Below are 20,746 nucleotides of genomic sequence, written 5' to 3' on the forward strand. Positions count from 1 at the left end.
ACCGATCCTGATGACATCATAACTTATACAACAGGATTTCGACCTGTGTTTTCTTATTATTATCATTACAAATTTACTTCAGTGAACAGATATAAGTTTATCAGGGTAAATATGTGTCTGAATTTTAATTAACATGGGGGAATCAGTAAAGGAAAATATTAAGCCTAGTATTAAAAAGTTATGCCCTACAGCAGGATAAGGGATGAGGTGGCGCTGTGGGCTAAGTCGCAGAAGCCTGTGCTGCAGGGTCAGAAGACCAGCAGTCGTAAGATCGAATCCACGCAACGGAGTGAGCTCCCGTCGCTTTGTCCCAGCTCCTCACCAACCTAGTAGTTCGAAAGCATGTAAATGCGAGTAGATAAATAGGTACCATCTCAGTGGGAAGGTAAAATAGTGTTCCCTAGTCACGCTGGCCATGTGACAACGGAAAACTGTCTTCAGACAGGTCCTGGCTCTATGGTTTGAAAAGCGGGATGAGCACCGCCCCCTAAAGTCAGACACGACTGGACTGAAAATGTCAAGGGAAACCTTTACTTTTACTTTACAGCAGGACAAGGAGATTTCAGTGAGCTCGTGTATATTCTTGATCCTAGACCACACCTGGGCTGTACTGGGCCTGGAAGTGGACAGGAAGTGGATTTCTTTATTTCACAGAACCAACTAGAAGCTTTCAGGTAGACACTTCTAGATTCTCTCATGGTGAATATGGGGCTGGTGATCCTAGAGGAACCTAGGGGGAGGTTTTCCTCTGGTGGAGTTTTAGGCTGCCCTAGTGGGACACAGATTTGCCCCTGTGGGTTCATATGCAATTCATGGGTTGTATGTTGTCCACTCTTGCCCTATAGCCAATGTCACTGAATTACTGAAGTACTGTTGTCATCCAGTATCCATGAAGATCTAGAAGCAATGGAGAAGATATTTTCAAGCACTCTCCTCCCTGTACATAAATGGCTGCCACTCATCCCTATGAAAAAAGCACGATGCTTAGGGATGTTGTTCCCATGGAGCAAAACCTGCCCATCACCATGGATGAGAATGGTTCAGCAAGCGATACATTTTCTGTACACAGATGTATTGTTATACCACTAGAGTGGTGTGTGGCCATTCTGATAATGGTTGTTGTGCTACTTATGCAACATGTTGGATTCATTCATACTAACTTTTAAGGAGAAAGGTGGGATAGAAATATGTTAAATAAATAAAATGTGCTTGCTTGCTCGCTCGCTCGCTCGCTCGCTCACTTATTACTTTACCACCCCATTAGTGCTGGAGCTTATAACCAATAGACTATATGTTAGCCATGGCTAGTTAAGCACCACTGATTTCACTGGACAACTAAGTATAATTTCAGTAATAAATTGTATAAGTTTACTGCTCCGTGAGTACACTTTTGTTTCCTGCTAATATTTTTTTAAAGCATGCCAGTGCCCATTTCAATGCTGACCTACATTTGATTTTTTTTTAAAAAATCAACTCTTCTGTAATAGCTGAAGCAACCAATATTCCCTCAAGTCATTTACTTAGGTTTGGTGAAAGCTGGATTACACTGAACAGCACTACTTAGCTAATGTCAATTTCTTCCTATACATCACAGAGCAGGCGTCAACAGCATTCTGTTAATATGCTTTTGTTCAATGCAAATTAGAAAGAGTTTTTAACCTCTGAAGATGTTCAATAATCCAGGATGTGGAGTTTTAGAGGATGAACTGTACGTGCAACCACTGAGTTTTCCTAAACAATTCATCCAGTGAACAAAGTGAACTCAAATACATACCTGTGCCTTCCCTATATTGAATACAAAACATTTAAATCTGTTGCAGACAAGCACAGCATAGTTTTTATTTATTATAAAAATTAAATACAAAATTGGCAGTAACTGGTTTCACACCAGCCTGACCATGTAGAGCAGGCTTGTCCAACCTGTGGCCCGAGGGCCGCATGCGGCCCAGGTCAGCTCATAATGCGGCCCAGTGCAATTTTTTATTTTTAAAGAAATTCCAAAGTTTAAAATTACACTGCTGGCGCTTGAGGCCAGAATATGGCCGGGGCATGTCACAACAGTAGAGGGGGAGAGAGGGAAGGAAGGAAGGAGTGGGAGGGGAGGGGACAGGGGGGCTGCGTGACTGCATTGCGCCATCCCCGTCAATAGGTGGACCCCCTCCCGGCCCCATAAAGCCACCAGAGTCGAAGCTGGCAGCCTCTGCTGTCTGAGATCGCAGCTGCCAGTAAGCGCGCTTGGAGCGGGGCTCCAGAGGACGGCTAGGGCTGCCCCCCCCCCCCCATGCGGCCCAAACCAAATGTAGGTGCGGCCCAAACCAAATTTTCATCTTCTAATGTGGCCCAGGGAAGGTGAAAGGTTGGACACCCCTGATGTAGAGCATTTGCTTAATAGCATTTAAGAGATTCTGGGGGAGGGCCTATAGATATTTTTTAGGACTCTAGCACATGCAGTCACTGATAGTTGCCTATGCTGGTTATGGCTGATTGGAGCTGTAGTGTAAAATAGCTGGAGAGCACAGGAATTGCCAGTCCTTGTTTATTCCAATGTACAGGAGATTGTCCCACATCTTGCCTGAACAGAGGCTGACAGGGGCCTTACTTCAGTTACAATATGGTGGAAAATGCAGCTTTATTAGGTAACTTTAAGGTGAGTAAGTTCTTCTGAGAGATTTTTCCTGAAACCCATTCCAAGCTGCAACAGTCCAAGGAAATGTGGGGAAAATGTAAGCTAAAGTGGCTTCAAGTCTGTTTTGTGGAAGTGTTCTCCAAGCATCATCGCTTGTTTGGTTTAAATAAATGAAAATACTGTTTTTTAAAGAAAGAAAGAGAGAGAGAGAGAGAGAGAGAGAGAGAGAGAGAGAGAGAGAGAGAGAGAGAGAGAGAGAAAGAAAGAAAGAAAGAAAGAAAGAAAGAAAGAAAGAAAGAAAGAAAGAAAGAAAGAAAGAAAGAAAGAAAGAAAGAAAGAAAGAAGAAAGAAAGAAAGAAAGAAAATTGTATTTCTCTCCCTCTCTTAATCAGCAGTTCATGGAATATCCAGCACTCTTTGCGACCAACAACTACAGCCAGATCACACTGTCCTGCTGCGTCACTGAAAGGATTTCCGGAGTAGTGAGAGTGTGCCTCAAATAACTACACACTACACAACTTAACTGTTCTATTATTTTTTCCTGCAGAAGGCTGAAACAATAGCAACAACACAAGAAGCATGCTGCTAGGTTTCTAATGATCAGCTGATATATTCCTGCCTGTTCCCCACGCAAGCCCAGAGAAGTAGTTATGTTCCAAAACTGACCTTTTAACATTTTGACGTCATTCCATATAAGTAACCAAAACATCTGTTAAGAGAGTACATTGCAATAAAACATCAGACCAGACCTAGACTAGCTTTGTTGCCAGTTCTGAGTGTTACTGTAATTGCTGGCATAATGTGGAACTGTCACATGGAACACATATTTGGGCATGAACTGAATTAATGCTCCTTTTGAGGATCTGGTGACAGACCCAGAGGCTTTTTGTTGGTTTCAAAAGGCAAGACCAAAATAATGTATATATTTTCAGGAAGATTGTTCTTCACAGAAGAGACCCCTCTTAAAATAAATGATAAATAATGATAGTTAAGAACCAACACAGGGACTTGGGAAATAACAAAAACAAGACTGTACCAAATATTGTCAGGCTTCAAAATGAAGGGGAAGAAGGTAATTAAATGTGTTAATTGCTATTTCCCCATTTCTTACTGCTCTCAAGCCACCTTCTTCCTCAATGTTTTAAAGCATACTTGAATAGGGCCCATGTATGCTGAAAATTTAGGGTATTTTGTAATAGCTGTTGTGGGTTTTTCAAGCTCTTTGGCTGTGTTCTGAAGGTTGTTCTTCCTGACATTTCACCAGTCTCTGTGGCTGGCATCTTCAGAGGACTGGAGTAGGAACTCTGTCCATGCTCTGTTGCTGTTTGTTGGATAGTTGAGTATTTATAGCTGTGGGAACAGCTTTTGTCTTTTTTTCAGGAGATAGGGTGATCAGCATGTTTTTGTTGTGATAAAGTGGGGGGAGAGAGATTATCTGTCACTGTGATTGGTGGGTGTCGTTAGCTGGTCTTTTTTGTGCAATGATCCCTGGCCCCCTGGCCCTTATGGCTGGGTAGAGTTCATTGACCTTTTGCAGGCTGTATTTTTCAGAATTGGGAGCCAGGCCGCGTTTAGTTTTAGGCCTTCTTCCTTTCTGTTGAAGATTTGTTTATGTTTATGGATTTCAATGGATTCCCTGTGCAGTCTAACATACAGATTGCTGGTGTTGTCCAGTACAGTACTTCAGTATTTTGAAATAGAATTTCATGTCCAGCTTGCTTTCGGGCATGTTCAGTTACTGCAGAACCTTCAGAAGACGATCAAAGAGCTCAAAAAACCCACAACAACCATTAGATCCCGGCCATGAAAGCCTTCACAAATACATTTTGTAATACTTGATTTATGATTTATTTACAAATAAAATACTTAAACTACTCACAGATGGAGAGAAACCATTTAGCACTCCTACACTGCACTGTATCCCCGTAGGAAACCCCTCCACTCATAGAGGTGCTGTCTAGGCTCCAGCTGAGTACTCAGCTGTACTGAGTCTATTGTCTCTTCTTTTTTTTTCTGTAGCCTCAAAACAATCCCCTCTTTTTCACTGTTCCAAACCCTGGGGTTTTGGGGGTGTTCCTAAAATACTTTCATTGTTATTTCAGCCGTCTTCCACACATCATTCTAGTGGGTGTCATAATAAGTTGCAATAAATTGTCAATAAACTGGCAACCCTCTAAACACCCGCAGTTATCTTGCCTTTAAAAAGGCTCCCATGGCTCGACCAGAATTCATAATTATATTTTGAAGTATTTTTTTTCTGGCAATCATTGAACAGAGAAGAGGCAGCATGCTTGTGATACTTTTTTTTTTAATTACCAAAACGCGACAAAGTTTTATACTGCCGGAGAACCTTCAGATTCTGGCATAGCCTGAAGTAGAATATATTTATCGGTAAGATAAGAAACCCTTTCTTTGGCCCAGAGGTTTAATCTGGGAAGGATCAGATGTGTGTTGAATGAAGGGCACAGGATGAAAACAGACAGGGTTCTTACAAATTTGAGTATTTTCTCAACAAGCACAAAAAGCCCAACTAGGTTTTCAGGCATGCAAAGCAGAGCTACATTCTTTGTACATCTACTCAAGAATAAGCTTCAGGATAAAAGCTTTCTGACATAAAATCATAGCACGATTAAATTTTGTGCACATCAGTTCAAGAATAAGCTCCAGTACAACAACCTTCAGACATGCAAATCACAGCTTAATTCTATGCACACCTATCCAGCAATAAGCCTCAGTGTAACAGCCTTTGGGCATTGCAAGGCACAACTCAATTCTGTGTATGTCTACTGAGAAAGATGCTTGCCAGGGAGCAGATCTTAATTTCCTGCAACAGCCCCTTATCACCATCACAGATCAGTGATAACAAAAGCAACAGCATGCACTGCCAGGTGGGGAACCCTCACATCTGCTTATGGGGCAACACATAAACCAGAGGAGGCAGAACAGTTAGGACATGAAACATGAGTCTCCAGTACAGAGTGCCAAATAAATATATGGTTGGCAGTGTTACGTGCAGAGTGGAAAACTCTCCCTCAGATTAACACAACTGACCACAAATCTTCCCAAGACAGCTCTCACCAATGTTAAGTAAACTTGACACAATCCAAACTGTGGTTTGTTTCTTGAATGTTTTAAAGGCTCCACTCAGTACTGATGAGTTTATAAAACTGGTACAAAAATATTCATTTTTAAACAAGTCCTTTTCCTATGCAGCCTCAGTTTTAAAGTCACCCTCCATTCTAAAATGATGGCATGGCTGCTTTCATCCAAGATGATATGCTTCTATGGCTCTGAAGCATATGAGCAGGATCCTCATATAGGATAGGAGCTGGCAGTATGCTACTGGTCCGACTCCAGATATTCCGTACCCTAATGTCCCTAAACCCTCAATTTCCATGCACAGACATCTGCAAAAACATGAGTTTTTTTTTATCAAGTGCACTGTATAGTCCTATTTGAGCATTCAAATGAGTGCATGAATGGCTACATTGGTAGTGAGGGTATGGGGATGCACATAAGCCTCATCCAGAAACATTCACACCACATGAGAAAAAAGCCGTTGTTCCAATCATAGGATCTGCCAAATGTGCTTACGGGTTGGCAGGACTAAAGTGAGCACCTTCTTGTCTCCATAAATTTAGCCCTGCACATGAGTCTGTGAATGCTGGTACACGGTTACAATTTAAGTCAACAAAAGCTTATGCCATGACACCTTTGTTAGCTTATGGAGATGTCAGTCTATTTTGCTATAACAGTGGTTCCCAACCTTGGGATTCTTGAACTAAAACTCCTAGAAGCCTTCAGCATTAGCTGTGCTGCCCTAGATGTAGTCCAAGAACACCTGGGGACCACTGCTCCATGGTTCTGAATTATTTAAAATACAAATTGTATTGCATGATGGGAAGGAAAAACTGCATTATGTCATCCTCATCTGGCACAAGATTCATATGCAGCCACACTACTACTCTGAACAGTTCTGCGGGCTGTGATTAGTTTTCCTTTCAGTACAGTTACTTTGTGTATACACAACACCTCCACTAAGCCAGACAGGAGAGTCACACTGAACACCACAAAATGGCTAAACTTCACAAATTATAAATGAAGGTTTTGTTGTTTGTTGTTTAATCTGACTCTTATCTCTATCACAGATTTATACACCCTTGCAAAAAAAATACGCTCTGAATGTTTTTCAAGTTCCAATTAAAATAAGATCCAGTCTAGTCTTAATATGGAATACTCTGTGCAAACCACTCTAAACACTCTTAAACATGCTGCTACAATTTATTGGTGCTCAGGGAATGACACACAGAGGACTCATATAATGCTAAAGCTACCATTTACCACCTGTGAGCTCTAATACCACTGCCTATAAAAACTGCTAACAGCTTCCCCTGAAGCTAACAGAGGTTTTTCCCCTTGTTTTTTGTTTTCATGCAGGGACAATGACTTCTGGAGGTATTTCATATATCAGACCGATATTGTCACTGCTTGTAAAAATAAGATCACAAGATTGGGGGGGGGGGATGCTATTTTCATCACTTACTTTTCAGCAGCTGAGACCATACAGCTGTGTTGGAAAATTAATCATAATTCTCATTAAAGCTAGAAGCTCTGACTAATGTGATTTAAAGAATAATAATCCATGCAAATAGAGCAAGAGCATGCTCATTTTAATTTATTAGTAATATTTCTATACTGCCCCTTTTCGTCCAAAAGCTAGTAAAACAGTACACAGTAAATGTTAACAAACAAGACACTGCAAGTTGTTAAATACTGACTAAATCCAAGACAATGCTTGTGTAAGCACCAGGACTCTCTTGTCCTCCTTGGTCCCCTAGAGCCCTTCCCCGCACTGAAACCCAAGGCCCTCCATAGCTCTAAAAGCCCAGCCCTCCGCAGCACACTTTTGGGTTGTACTGTGAGCTGCAGGAAATGTAGGAAATTGGTGGTAGGTGGTGCACTTCCCTGTGTCGCAGGGGGGTACATGACCCACCACCATGACCTGCATAATAAGCAAATAATCTTCATGCTACATAGATGTGGACATCAGGATTTGAGGATCTTGAATTTGAATGTATTTATTACGGTCGAGTGACCAGCTCATAAAACATATTTATGGCTAAAATATACAAAATGCAATTTTAAAATGTACAACCAGTTCATAAAACATATTATGTGGCTAAAATATACAAAATGCAAGTTAAAAAGTGCACAACAGATAATTAATTGTGTACTAGTTGTAAAATATGGGGAGAATCAAATACAGCATTTTTATAGCTATCCTTTAAACCATTGGACAGTCTATGAGGATTTTATTGTCCAACAAAGGAAACTAATGTGTCTGGAATAGAGACGGGGGACTATACGAATACCCCCGCACAGGTGGAAATAACGAGGGTCCGGGTCCATGGGGCTGGACTGTCCGCTCACAATTTTGCTGCTGACCTTCCTATCGCCCTGTTGTCCACAATCAATTACCCAGTCCTGGCAGGGGGTGGGATGACAAGCCTCTCTGCTAGGTTGGAGAGTAGCTAATCCACTGCGACAGTGGCACGATAGGAAGCCTCCGCAGAGCCAGCAGCAGTGGTGAAATTGTGAATGTACATTTCTTCATTATTTCCGCCTGTGCGGGGATATTCGTATTCATATACAAATACAAACACTCCCATCTCTAATCTGGAATAAGAGAAAAACAACTTGGAGTGGTGAGGAGGAACTAAAATCTTCTAGGTACTCATTTATCCCATACCATCCTCTTGTACCTAGGGTCAGTGATTCTCAGTCTTGGGTCCCCAGATACTCTTGGACTGCAACACCCAGAAATCCTGGCCAGCACAGCTAGTGGGTGAAAGGTTCTGCACGTTTTAGTCCAAGAACACCTGGAGACCCAAGGTGGGAACCACTGGACAGAATAAAGCCAAGGATCAAGGAAAAGAGAGAACAAACACGGGGGTCAAGATGAAGCTTAAGGATTTCTAACCTGTCTTCTAACCCAGTACATGTATTTGTGTCAAGCAAATGTGTTCATCTTTAAGTTGCCACAGCACCCTTTGTCATTTGCAGAAAAACACTTCTGCCCTGTCAAGAGTTTTGAGGAATGCCTCTTTTAACACTGTATCTTGCACACACATTAACAAGGTGTAGCACAGAGCAATGCTCACCATCCCATTTCCTAAGTTGTTTGAAGTTGCTTTTTCAACTACTATTCCCCGAATCCCAAAGCTAGCATGCCACCACCACTAAGCAGCTAGCTACAAAGTAAACAGTGTTGAATATATTAAGAATTGGAGATATTGCCCCTTCTAATAAAGAACTCAAGGGATGCCAACAGGACTATAGCCAAAATGGAATCATTGAGAAACTAGCAGGAAATGTTATTCTGTTCAGAAGAATGAAAAGACTTAAAGAAGCACAAAGACTCCTTTTTTAAGTGTGTACAGTTTTGCCACAATGTGAAAAACAAGGAAGACCACAGCCTTGTGGTACAGCACACATTTTCTCCCCAAAGATTCTGAGTTCAATCCATAGCTCCTCTATGTGAAGCTGGGAAAGATTCCTGTAGAACATGCTGGCAATCAACAGAAAACTGTCTTTAGTTGGTCCCAATGGTTTTGCTCTAGTATAAGGCATCTTCCTACAAGCCTAATAAAAGTATGTATCCCTTGTTCCTATACGATGTCAAGCTGCTTCGACATTAAGTTGTTCCCAACCTATTGCAATGCTATGAATTGGTGACCTTCAACAGGCAGTCTTATTAACAGTCCTTGACAAGTCATGCAGACTTAAGGCTACAGCTTCCTTTATTACATCAACCTATCTCTTGTTTGGTCTTCCTCTTTTCCAGCTGCCTTCAACTTTCCCCAACATTAGTGTCATTTCCATTCAAGCTTGTATTCTCATCATGTGCCTAAAAATGCAATGCAATAAGAGTCAGGAAAGGAAACAGTATGAAAGGTGGCAGTGACCACCGCAGAGCAGCTATCTCCGTGGCCAATATTATTCTACCAGTCATGATTGGCCATCTTAACTGAAATTCTTCATGGCACCCTCCAGTAACTGGAGCCATAATTTCACATATTTATTTGCTTCTGTGCCTGAAGGCACCTTTGAAGATGCAGCATCCTAGAGTTGTCCCCCAAAGGGCTCTTAAAAGGATGAGGTTCCTGCTTCAAAACCCTGGATCTCCCAACACTGGACATGGATTGCCCATGAGTGTTTGTAGGGGTAGGAGCAACATTGGCACTTCCTAATCCTAAATTGTATTTATTTATTGTAACGTACATATGCATAGCTCAGTGAGTTGGACACATGGCCATGGAGCCAGAGGTTGGTGGTTCAATCACCCAGTGTGTATCCTTTGAGAAGAGCCAGCCAGTGTGTGCACATTCTGGGGGCGGGGGGGGGGTAGAAGAAGGGAATGGTAAACCACTTCTGTGTACTCCATACCTAGAAAACCCTGAAAAGAGTTGGAATTACCTTGAAGGAATGTAATTATTATTACACAGACGGATATGCATCCAGGTCAGAACAAGAGTTCTAAAGTGACCTCTCTCAGTGCAATCCCAGCTGCCAAACACAGGCTGTCTTGTACGCAGTACATGCTGTGTTATTTATCTGGATCTTCCCTTCTTCTTAATGTTTGGAGGGGGGGGTTATGTCTCTCACTCCATATTACACTTTGTTGAAAGTTATGATGCCTTATGTGTTCTGCCAAAAACCAGGTTCTAAGGATTTCCCTCTGTAAGTTTCTGAATATCACTGAGCGTGAGGCTAAGGATCAAAACAGTATGCACAGATACACACAGAAAATGCACATACCACTGTACAGCTTTTCCCCGCTTTGGAAAATGTCCATGGACACCCTTGCTTCCCGTTATGTCCTTCTGTGAGCTACGTGCTTCAACTACCAAAAACATTGGCCTCTCTAGCTGATAGCAGCCACAAATCATAACCAGTAGCCTCCCCTATCTGCTCCCATTTTAATAAAGACTATGAGGTTTCAATATGCTCTGTTTTTTCAAGTGGATTTTTAAAAGATATTCCAATTGAGGAATTCAAATGTGACCTTAATGGGTCTGTTCCAAATGATGCATATGATAAGTATCTTGACTCGACTCATTAAACTCCCGTTTGAATTCCTCAGCTGGAGGACTATGGGGAAAACAGTCCACAGTGTATAAGCTCATGAACAAACAGAAAGGACAACATGTGCATCACTTCATTTGTGCAATGTTGTGGAGGAGGAGCGCCAGAAACAGATGCACTGCTTCTGGGCTGCTCGCTCTCACAGAGCCTAGACAGCAAGTGGCAGCAACCATGGCTAAAACAAGAGAGGGAAAGAATGCAGGCCAGATCCCTTTGCAGCACCTTGCACGTGGTGTGTGTGGGCTGTGTTCCTATACATGCTGTCTAGTGTACAACTGAGGAAGGAAGTCGTAGCCCTTGGCTCTGCACCAAGCAGTCTGCAGGGCTGTGTGGGGACGAGGCTGGACAGTCTATTAAGCAAGGAGAGTGAGCAGAAGTGAATTAAAGGAAATCATCACGCTGCTCTGCAAGAAACGTACCCACCCATCCAGCACATACAAAAGCATTTAGGGATTTGGAGTACCACAGAGAGGTTATGGACTGGAACACACACAAAAAGCAGCCCATAATATAATCGCAAGTATGTCAGATCTGCTGATTCTTAATTATGGCAGTGGCAGTGACAGCTGCACGAATGGTTATAGTAAATACAATTCTTCCACCTTCTTTTTGCAGTCAAGATCCTTATTTGTTTTATTCTACCAATTTTTCCGCCACTAAGAAAGTTTGATCTAAAAAAAGAGTTGTGTTTCATTTTTTTAAGCAGTAGAGACAGTTGGAACACAATACTGCACTGTGCAGATGGAAAATATGTAACTAGGAAGGCTAAAACGAGGCTGTTTAACCCTACAAATCCAGGTGTGGGTTGCATGACAAATTTTAACTCGGCTGCGTCTAAAATCAGATTATCTGCATTTAGTCTCATGGTGTTACTTTGTAACTCTTACATGGGGCTAATCTAGTATCAAATGTTAGACTGCAAATTTATATTAATACTTTGGTCTCTGCAAATAAAAGATTTATTTACATACTAGTATGATGCTGAGGAAAGGGGAAAATAGGTGTGTCAAAAGTAGCAATTCTACTGAAAATGTTGCCAACTGTTACTATATCTAAACTGAACACACTACTAACCTGCACTCTGGCATTGAACATTTGTAAATAATCTTGAGCTGCAGTGACCATGCGATCCCGTATCTAGGAAGTTCTTCTTAATCCCTAATTACAGATCCTAATTATTCTAAAGGTGAAGTGCCATGGGAATGAGGATTAGGCAAGGAAGGAAAACATCTGGCTCCCAACCTCATCTGGCTCACTGTGGCCCATATAGAATTCTCGGGAAAGTTTGTGCAACCCCCACCCCAGTACTATTTGTCACACAAAATGATACAACCCAATGGCAAGCAAGATAAACCTGTTGGTATCTCGCTGGTGATCAGTACTCTCTCCAATTTCTCCAAAATAGAGCAAATGAACATATCCTGAACAAGGCACTGGCTGCAGAAATGTTCCTACAGCCAGTGGCACAGTCAGGGAAAGTACCTCCCCAGTGGAATATACATTTGCCAGTAGCTGGCACTTTAAAGAGTTGGCTTGACCAACTGCAGGATATCTGGAGGAAAGCCGGCATTCATTGAAGCCAGCTTCTCAGGAGGGACTAGGTGACTCACCCACCTACATCCAAATAAGGTTTTATAGCCCTGGGCTAAAGAATCATTGGGGCTTTCTCAAACATTCTTTATTGGAAGCCATGACATACATTGGCATATAACTAATGTAATGTGGCAATAAGGCTAAATATCTACTAGAATTGGAGGAGGGCGTTCCTTCCCCATGAAACTGATGCACAATTTCAGGCAGAGTTAATGAATATATTTTTCCTGGAGAAAATGCCACCCTGATAGAACCCATGGTAGCCCATATACAGCAAATAAACTTGATGCATTTTAATAACAAGAACACTGATGAAATTCTGCAAAATGTAAAAACTAGGCAGACACCTTTTTTTTTTGTTAGAGATGCCTGACACCCTAGTTCATATACTGTTTCAATGCCCTGCTCATTCCCACCTCCGAAATTTATTTTTTTGAACCTTGGATCTCTTATTTTTCCAATTCTTCTGAGTCAATTCTTTCTGTTTTCATGAGCGATGAATGTAATGCCCTGACCGCTGCTGTTGCAGGTTTCTTACCTGCAGTTCTGAAATTGTCCCCTGCTTCTCGCTCCTAATTTGTGAAATTTGTGTAATTTTACTTTTCCTATTTTGCTTGTGTTGTTGTAACTTGTAAATGCCATTAAAGGTTTCAGAACAGACAGGCACCATTGTAATTAACTGATACATACCTTTCCAAAATCACGGACATCAAACAAGTCAAATGCATCAAAAAGTTCACTCTTCTTCATTCCAAATGTCTCACAACAGGCCGAAAGGAACGTTCGTATATTCTTCAAACAGAGAAACTGAAAAGGGAGAAAAATGAACACTCACTTTTCCATCCAAATAAACTGTGCATGACCACACTTATCTTTGCACATATTTACATACCAAATCAATGCCATTTCTCAGGAGATGCACAACCTTCACCAAAACTACAACTGGAAGAGAGACTCTGGCTCACAGAAAGTTGAGGAAACATTTTGACTTTTTAACTTGACTAATTGATTTTCCCCAATGTATGACAAACTGTTCTGGAAATTCCGTAGGTTTAAAAAAAGAACAGTATTCACAGGGAAGCTGCTGTTCAAGAAAAACAAATCTCAAACAAATCTTGGACTCATAAAATTCATTTCACACTGGATCTGGTTACTGGCTATTACTGAGGACTACAGCACGCCAGCAGCCTACCACAGGCCTACAGTTATCATCAGCATCCATACCAATTATTATTATCCATATTATGCTGACTGGGGGCAAAGGAGGCTGTGGCCCCATCTATCTCAAAGGCGTCAAGTTTTGCAAGGTTGAACTAAAAGAGCATGGGTCCCCCTTCCCTCCAAAGAAATTTGCCACACTGGCATTTTGATCATCCCTCCTCATGTGGCTAGATCTGACAGAAGCTGAAATCCAACTACATCTGGGAGGATCACAGTTTGCCCACCTCTGAACTGTCCACGGCTACCAGGCTGGCCAGCAACTGAAGACAAAACACTTTCCTAAAAGAGCCACATGTCCTCTTGAGTCTTATACTCTATGACCGAGTACAGTGAACATCAAAAACAAAAGACAACTGATGTACCGAGTACTTTAAAATGTTTATGTTGATTTGCACCCCCTGTTTATCCCATGCCCCATTTTATCCCATCCTTACACCCAACCCCTAAAACAAATAAAAATGTAAAAATACAACAATTTTTTTAAAATTAAAAAGATAACTTGGCAGGGAAGTAACACCTTTGTCACTATTTAATAGTTTAGATCAGTGGTCCTCAACCTTTTTTTGCCTCCATGAACTGGTTTAACGTGCATGGGTGGGAGGGGCTGTGTGTGCAAGGGAGGGAGGGCTACGCATTTATCTGCACGTGCACGGGAGCAGGAGATCCTGGAAAGGCTATGGACCAGGACGAGTCTGCAGCTGGGGACGCCTGATTCAAACCCAAATTTCAATCCCCATCAAGCCCGTATTTTCATTCTTGTCATGAATTCCACAAAATACCTCACTCTTTTGTGAGATGAGCGGATAACTTTGTAGTTCCTGACCACTGCACACAAAGATCTGACAATCTAAGATTTACCTCCCTAGCATAGTATGGGATTACTTGTGGGGAGACTCCTCTCCTTGTTACTCTGGCATCCGCTTTTCCTAACTCACTGCCCTCAATGGCTCTCTGAGGTTCACCTGCCTCTCCTGCTCCATCTGCATTTAATTAATTCTGAAGGACTGGCACACTTAGCAGATCTGAGCAAATTTTAGGCAGCTGATCACCAGTCTCACATCCATGCTATAGAGTTTTTGACCAAGGAAGCCAAAATTTAAATTTTTCAACAAAACATTCTGGACCAAGGAAATTTAATTGTAGTGGAGGCAGCCCTTCTTTGAACTGATTGCTCTTTGCATTGGATGACACAGCATTTGGTTAAGCTTCAGTAATACTGGCTGGATAGCTCAGTGAGTCAGGCATCTGGCTGCAGAGTCAGAGGATAGGAGTTCAATTCCCACTGTGGCACCAGGGGGAGGGGGGAAGCCAGCCTGTGTAGCTTTATGCAACCTGCACAGGCCCAATATACCCCCAGAACAAGGTAATGGTAAACCATTTCTGAGCATATACTAGAAAACCCTAGAAAGATTCTCCAGAAATCAGAATTTCCCTGATTGCATATAATTACCAGGGAAGAGAACTAGAGTGTCAAGTTGGACTTAAGTGGCACCGGTGACTTGATTTGGACTTAACTCAGTTGTTGTTTCAAATGACCCGGACTTGAGTCGCAATTTGGAACCCACCCACCCTCCCTTTTTTCTAAGGAAAACTTATTTTTAATAGGGACTCAGAATTGAAGCTTGGGGTTCAGGACTTGCTACCAAAGACTTGGACTCGAATCTGGGACTTGGTACTAAAGATTCAGACTAGGATTTGAGACTCAAACCCAAAGACTTGCCAACATCCCTGATAATTATATTATATATTTATTAATCTCTGGAGAACTGATATAGTAAATAAGCTGCAAGCCTAGTGATTAATATGAGCACAGTCTGAGGTTTGAAGCAGAGGGGTTACACCAACCACAACCAAGGCACATTAAGCAAGATATCTCAGAGGTCAAGAAAGATCCAGACCAATTCCCTTTTTTCACACTCCCAGTACTTTGAAAAATGAAGGAATTCCAAAACCAAGTTATAAAAATTGTGGTATATATCAAATTTGAGGTCCTCCACAAATGTGAGTTCCAAGCTAATTGGCTCTCTTGCTCCTGCCCAGATAGGTCTGACACTGGACTGACAATTATTTTGGAAGTACAGACCTTGTTTACTCCACAGTCAGGCTAAATGGGCAGGAAAACATCAAATCAATTTTACCAAGAACTTCCAGACAGTAAGAGTTGACAGTGGAACACACTGCCTCCGAAGGTGGATGACCATCTCTGTAAGGGGTTCCCTAGATGTAGATTTACTGCATGGAGAGAAGCCAAGCCTTCTAAATTTACAGCTCCATGATTCTGTGGGAAAGACAATACAGAGAGAGCCCACGATATTCTGATTATTGACACTGAAAGTACAAATGTTTCATACTTGGTAGACACAAGACACAACTAACCTGACAGTTCAGTTTGCTCTCCTTTACATGATACCTTAAAATATACTGCCTAAGGCAGGTTACCAAGCCTTGAGCAATGGTGGGCCCTGGCACAACGCACATTCGAGATAATTTTTAATAGAAAAAAGAAATACCCTCTAATGGTGAGCCAAAATGCTGCTGGTAGTTATGAGGTGGTGCCACAGCAGAATCAGTTATATAACTCTGTGTATGCCCGCACCAAAATACTTCATTGAAATTCTGGATAAACAGATTCTGTAAATACATGCACAGATTAACATCATCATGAATGCATATTGCATAAACAGAACAGACTGTAACTACGCCCCCGAGATTTATGCAATTATGATTTTACAGTATGCTATACTGAAATAAAAACTAGTGTGAAACATTTAATATGGCCAGTTAATATTGTGGGACTCTTTTCCCTGCTCAAAGAAATCTGATTTGCTTTAAGCATACCTGCTGCTTGAATTAATATCTATTTTCAAAAGCTAAGAAATTACCAAAAGCACTGTTCAACAGAAGAGTCTATTGCCTATGCTTGAATGGGACATCTGAGCCAATCTTCCTCAGCCTCCCTACCCTCCATTGTTCCTTCTTTTTTCTCCTCCCCTTTTTTTCTTTGTTTTATTTTCTTTTTCTATTATTATGTATTATTATTATTCTGAATATGTGAGACACCTATATCCAAGAATGCAAAAGTAACATGATGCAGGGAAATGTGTGTCAACACTACTCCTAAAAGCCAGACACTGCTTCTCTCTCCATACAGATATGTGCATGGGCAGTTACCAACATAAACAGACAACAGAAATGGCATAGAATGTGGATATAATCCAGAGGTGGGCCAATGTTTTCCAGAAACTACTTTATAGGGATCCCTTTTGCATTTATCCATGCAGAAACATTGCAATCTTCAGCAAGTCTGAGCCCAGAAGGGGCACTAAACCAGGGGTGGGCAATTAATTTCTATAGGGGGCCACATGAAAAATCTGAATTGTGCTCAGGGGAGGGTAGTAATAGGCCCCCAATTTGTGGGTAGTAATAGGCCCCCATTGGGTGAGGCCCTGCGGTGAACGAACTACAAACTACAAGGCTGACATACAGTGGGGTCTTGACTTAAGAACGGCTCGAGTTAAGAACATTTTGACTTAAGAACCGCTTAAATATTGACTTGACTTAAGTACTTAGATTTGAGTTAAGAACTGAAAAAAAACCCACGTGGGAGGCAGGGAAAGTGCAAAATTTGAACTTTCGGTTAACTGTTGGCCAGTGAAAAGGGTGCCTGTCTGCTTCCTCACTCCTCCCAGCGTTTAGAGAGTGAATTGGGAGACAGTCTTTGGACTGCCTGGTACTCTACTGCCTGGACTGTATTTTCCCTGCCTTCCCTGAACCTTTCTTGACCTAAGAAAAAAAGAAACAAAATATCCCCCTCTAGTGGTCAAAGGCAGAATAGCAGCTTCCCATTAGTTTCTATGGACGGAAAAGAGCAGATACGGATCAAATGGTTTTCAATGCATTCCTTTGGGAAATGCAGATTTGACTTGAGAACTTTTTGACTTGAGAACCGCTTCCAATACGGATTAAGTTCTCAAGTCAAGACCCCACTGTAGTTAACTCCTAAAATTTTTAGGGAGTTAACTATGTGAGCATTGTAATTCATTCACCAAAAGGGGGAAAGAAACCCCCACACACACTGAGCTAACTCATCTGTCCTCTGTTCCCCCGCGGCCTTCCTCTCCGATTGTCTTCTATCCCGTGCAGGCGATGTGATGCATCATCACATCACCTGCGCAAGGATCGCTTCTGGCCTCTTGAGCCGCAGGCTCCGCAGCCCGCGGCTCCAGAGTAACAGTCAAAACTCGCGAGATCCCAGTGTCGGATCTTGTGAGTTTTGCTTACTGCCGTGTTGGGTGACTGGAGCCGGAGCTCCGGCTCACTCAGCAGCGACGGGTGGGCTGGACTGGAGCGGCGACGGGCAGGCCGGACTAGAGTGACAACTGGCGGGCCGGACAGGAGCAGCTCTAGGGCCATATGTGGCCCGCGGGCTGCACTTTGCCCAGGTCTGCATTAAGCTAATCATCTATCTAGAAAGGAGCACCCTCTCAAGTTCTGGAATGGCTGATTCTAACATTTGCATTTAACTTGCATTTTCCCAATTTTGTTTCAGCCACAGGACAAAATTACACATCTGAGTTCCTCAACAGACCAAGGTAAAGGTAAAGGTTCCCCTTGACAATTTTTGTCCAGTCATGTTCGACTCTAGGGGGCGGTGCTCATCCCCGTTTCCAAGCCATAGAGCCAGTGTTTTGTCCGAAGACAATCTTCCATGGTCACATGGCCAGTGCGACTTAGACACGGAACGCTGTTACCTTCCCACCGAAGTGATCCCTATTTATTTACTTGCGTTTGCATGCTTTCCAACCGCTAGGTTGGCGGGAGCTGGGACAAGCGACGGGTGCTCACTCCGCCACGTGGATTCGATCTTACTACTGCTTGGTCTTCTGACCCTGCATCACAGGCTTCTGTGGTTTAGCCCACAGCACCACCACGTCCTCGACCAACAGACCAAAGTGACAAAGTATTGGAAAGCCATCAGTGTACACCCTCCCATGCCTGCATTCATGGCAGTGTTTTTAAAAAAGGAAAATTCTTCCCTTTATGCCCAGAGAGAATAAACCTGTTCTGCAGACAGTGTTGGGGAAAAAGACTGGTAAATCAAGATGAATCATCCCTTTAGATGCACAAGAGCTGAATCATAAGATACGGTGGGGGGGGGGCTTCTTAAGCATACACATAATTGATCACTGAAACATAGACACAAGCTTCCACATTCATGCATCACAAAGATGATAATGCTACTGGAGTTAAAACGCTGCAAGAATAGGAAACAGGATTTTCTTTGAACAGATGTTTCTGACCTGAGGGCAACATTTTTGAAATCCCTTAACACCATGGTTCCAACCTTGAATAACCCAGGTGTTCTTGGATTGCATCTCCCAGAAACCCCAGGCAACAGAGCTGGTGATAAACGCTTCCTGGAAATGAAATCCAAGAATTCCAGGGGCGACCAAAGTTGGGAACCACTGCCCTAACACTTTAAAAGGTGTGTACTTATTTTACGTGAGCACATTGGACTCTATATGAATTCAAACTGCATTTCAGAAAACATCTGGTGCCCCTTGCTCAGCGCAGGAAAACAAAAACACAGTTGAGCAAAATATCTCCAAAGAAGCTTGTCTGCCCTTGCTAAAGTTATTTTTCAGGGATCTATGAAGCAGTGGCCGAAATCCCCTTGTTTGGCTACAGCACAGCTTCTGGAAATGAACTGTGTCAAGTTTAGAAATCATAGTAGATATTATCAGTTGCATGCTCAGTCATGCAACTCGATAAGTAACTGATAATGTTTACAGTAATTTCTTAACTTGGGGAAATTAAACTCCAAATGCTGCATTGTTTGAGCTATGCCAGCATATATAGGCAAGAGAATTTAAGACAGAGTGTGAAAGGAATTCCCTAAGGCATTATATGTGACAATGAACAGCTTTTTCTTAAATGATATTCCATGTATTTCAGAGATGAATAAACCAACTGAAAAGAGGAAGAATACCTTCACTCCTACAATTAGGAAAATATTACGATCAGAGGAGCTTCCTCAGCAATATCATTGAACCAGAATGATGTAATGTGTTCTACTGATAATATATTCCAGGCTTGTAAACAAGCTATTCACCTGTGGTGAGTAAAAATGTCTCAGGATAACCAAGCATATATTTTTTAAAAATATAAATTGGTAGTCATCAGCTACTCTTCTGTATTGATTCCTCCTCCCTTCAAAAAAAAACTACTAACAAAGACACAGTTTTACAAAACTAGACAGGAGGGATAATGAAAGAACAAAAAGTGTGTGTGTGAGAGAGTGTGTGCGTGCGTGTGCGCGCTACAATTTTTTCAGCACAGTTTGTGGTATGCTCACTAATGGTTTAATGTTTAAGCTTACATGCTGAATAAACTGGTTGGAAACCAGCAGTTATAGAACATACAATTGAACTTATCTGTTCTCTGTATCATTCAGGAGTCACTGTACCATGTGACACCTCGTGTCCCTTAGGAGCACATCAGGAAGCATGAAACCACCCATTTGTCACCGTTTGTCAAACCTATATCCATCTGAAAGAGGGGCACATCTTTAGTTACAATGCACAAAAGTAATTCCTCTAAAGTAACAAGCCTCTTGACAATAGGATGAAATCACCCTGTGTCTTGAAAGTGCACTTAACGTGTTTGGTTTCAGATTTAATGGCTCAATGGCCATCCATTTTATCTTCAGAAGAGATTAAATGTGACTCTCTTAACAGTTAACCTAACCCAATTAAGAGGCCGAATGTGCTATTAATGCTTCAGTTTTTTAAAAAAAGCTTCCTTTTGCTAGGATCACCAAGAACAACCTTGACAAATTAAAAACTGTTAACATTTGTTGCACAATTACCTACTCCTCAAAAAGAGAGATTAATGGGACAAGTGAACCAGAATTATATCTGTTGGTTGAAACTGTCACACTTTTCAAAACAATTCCCTACAATTTGAGAACAAAATAGGAAACCAGAGCATATATGTCCTTTAAAACTTCCATAATAATCATCAGCACTCTACCTTATGACATCAATATGTCACTATATTGGGGGATGGGGGATGAGATGAGTGAGAGAGATAGCAAGATAGCCACTTTCAGACTAATTCTATTAATTACAATAGAAACAAGCTTAAGAAAAGTCCCAGCTG

At 41.9% G+C, this 20,746-nt stretch overlaps 1 protein-coding gene across 6 annotated transcripts in view; it reads right to left on the bottom strand.

Moving 5' to 3' along the window:
• VAV3 (vav guanine nucleotide exchange factor 3) overlaps positions 1 to 20,746 on the bottom strand; it is a 198,363-nt gene that overhangs the window by 133,812 nt on the left and 43,805 nt on the right. For all 6 annotated transcript variants that reach the window (XM_078391828.1, XM_072998045.2, XM_078391827.1 and 3 more), the window contains exon 2: positions 13,055 to 13,171. In XM_078391828.1, coding sequence (XP_078247954.1) covers positions 13,055 to 13,171 — 117 coding nt within the window. The remainder of the gene's footprint in view (positions 1 to 13,054; positions 13,172 to 20,746) is intronic.

The sequence above is a fragment of the Pogona vitticeps genome, chromosome 4 (assembly GCF_051106095.1).
Source record: "Pogona vitticeps strain Pit_001003342236 chromosome 4, PviZW2.1, whole genome shotgun sequence".
Classification (NCBI taxonomy): Eukaryota; Metazoa; Chordata; class Lepidosauria; order Squamata; family Agamidae; genus Pogona; species Pogona vitticeps.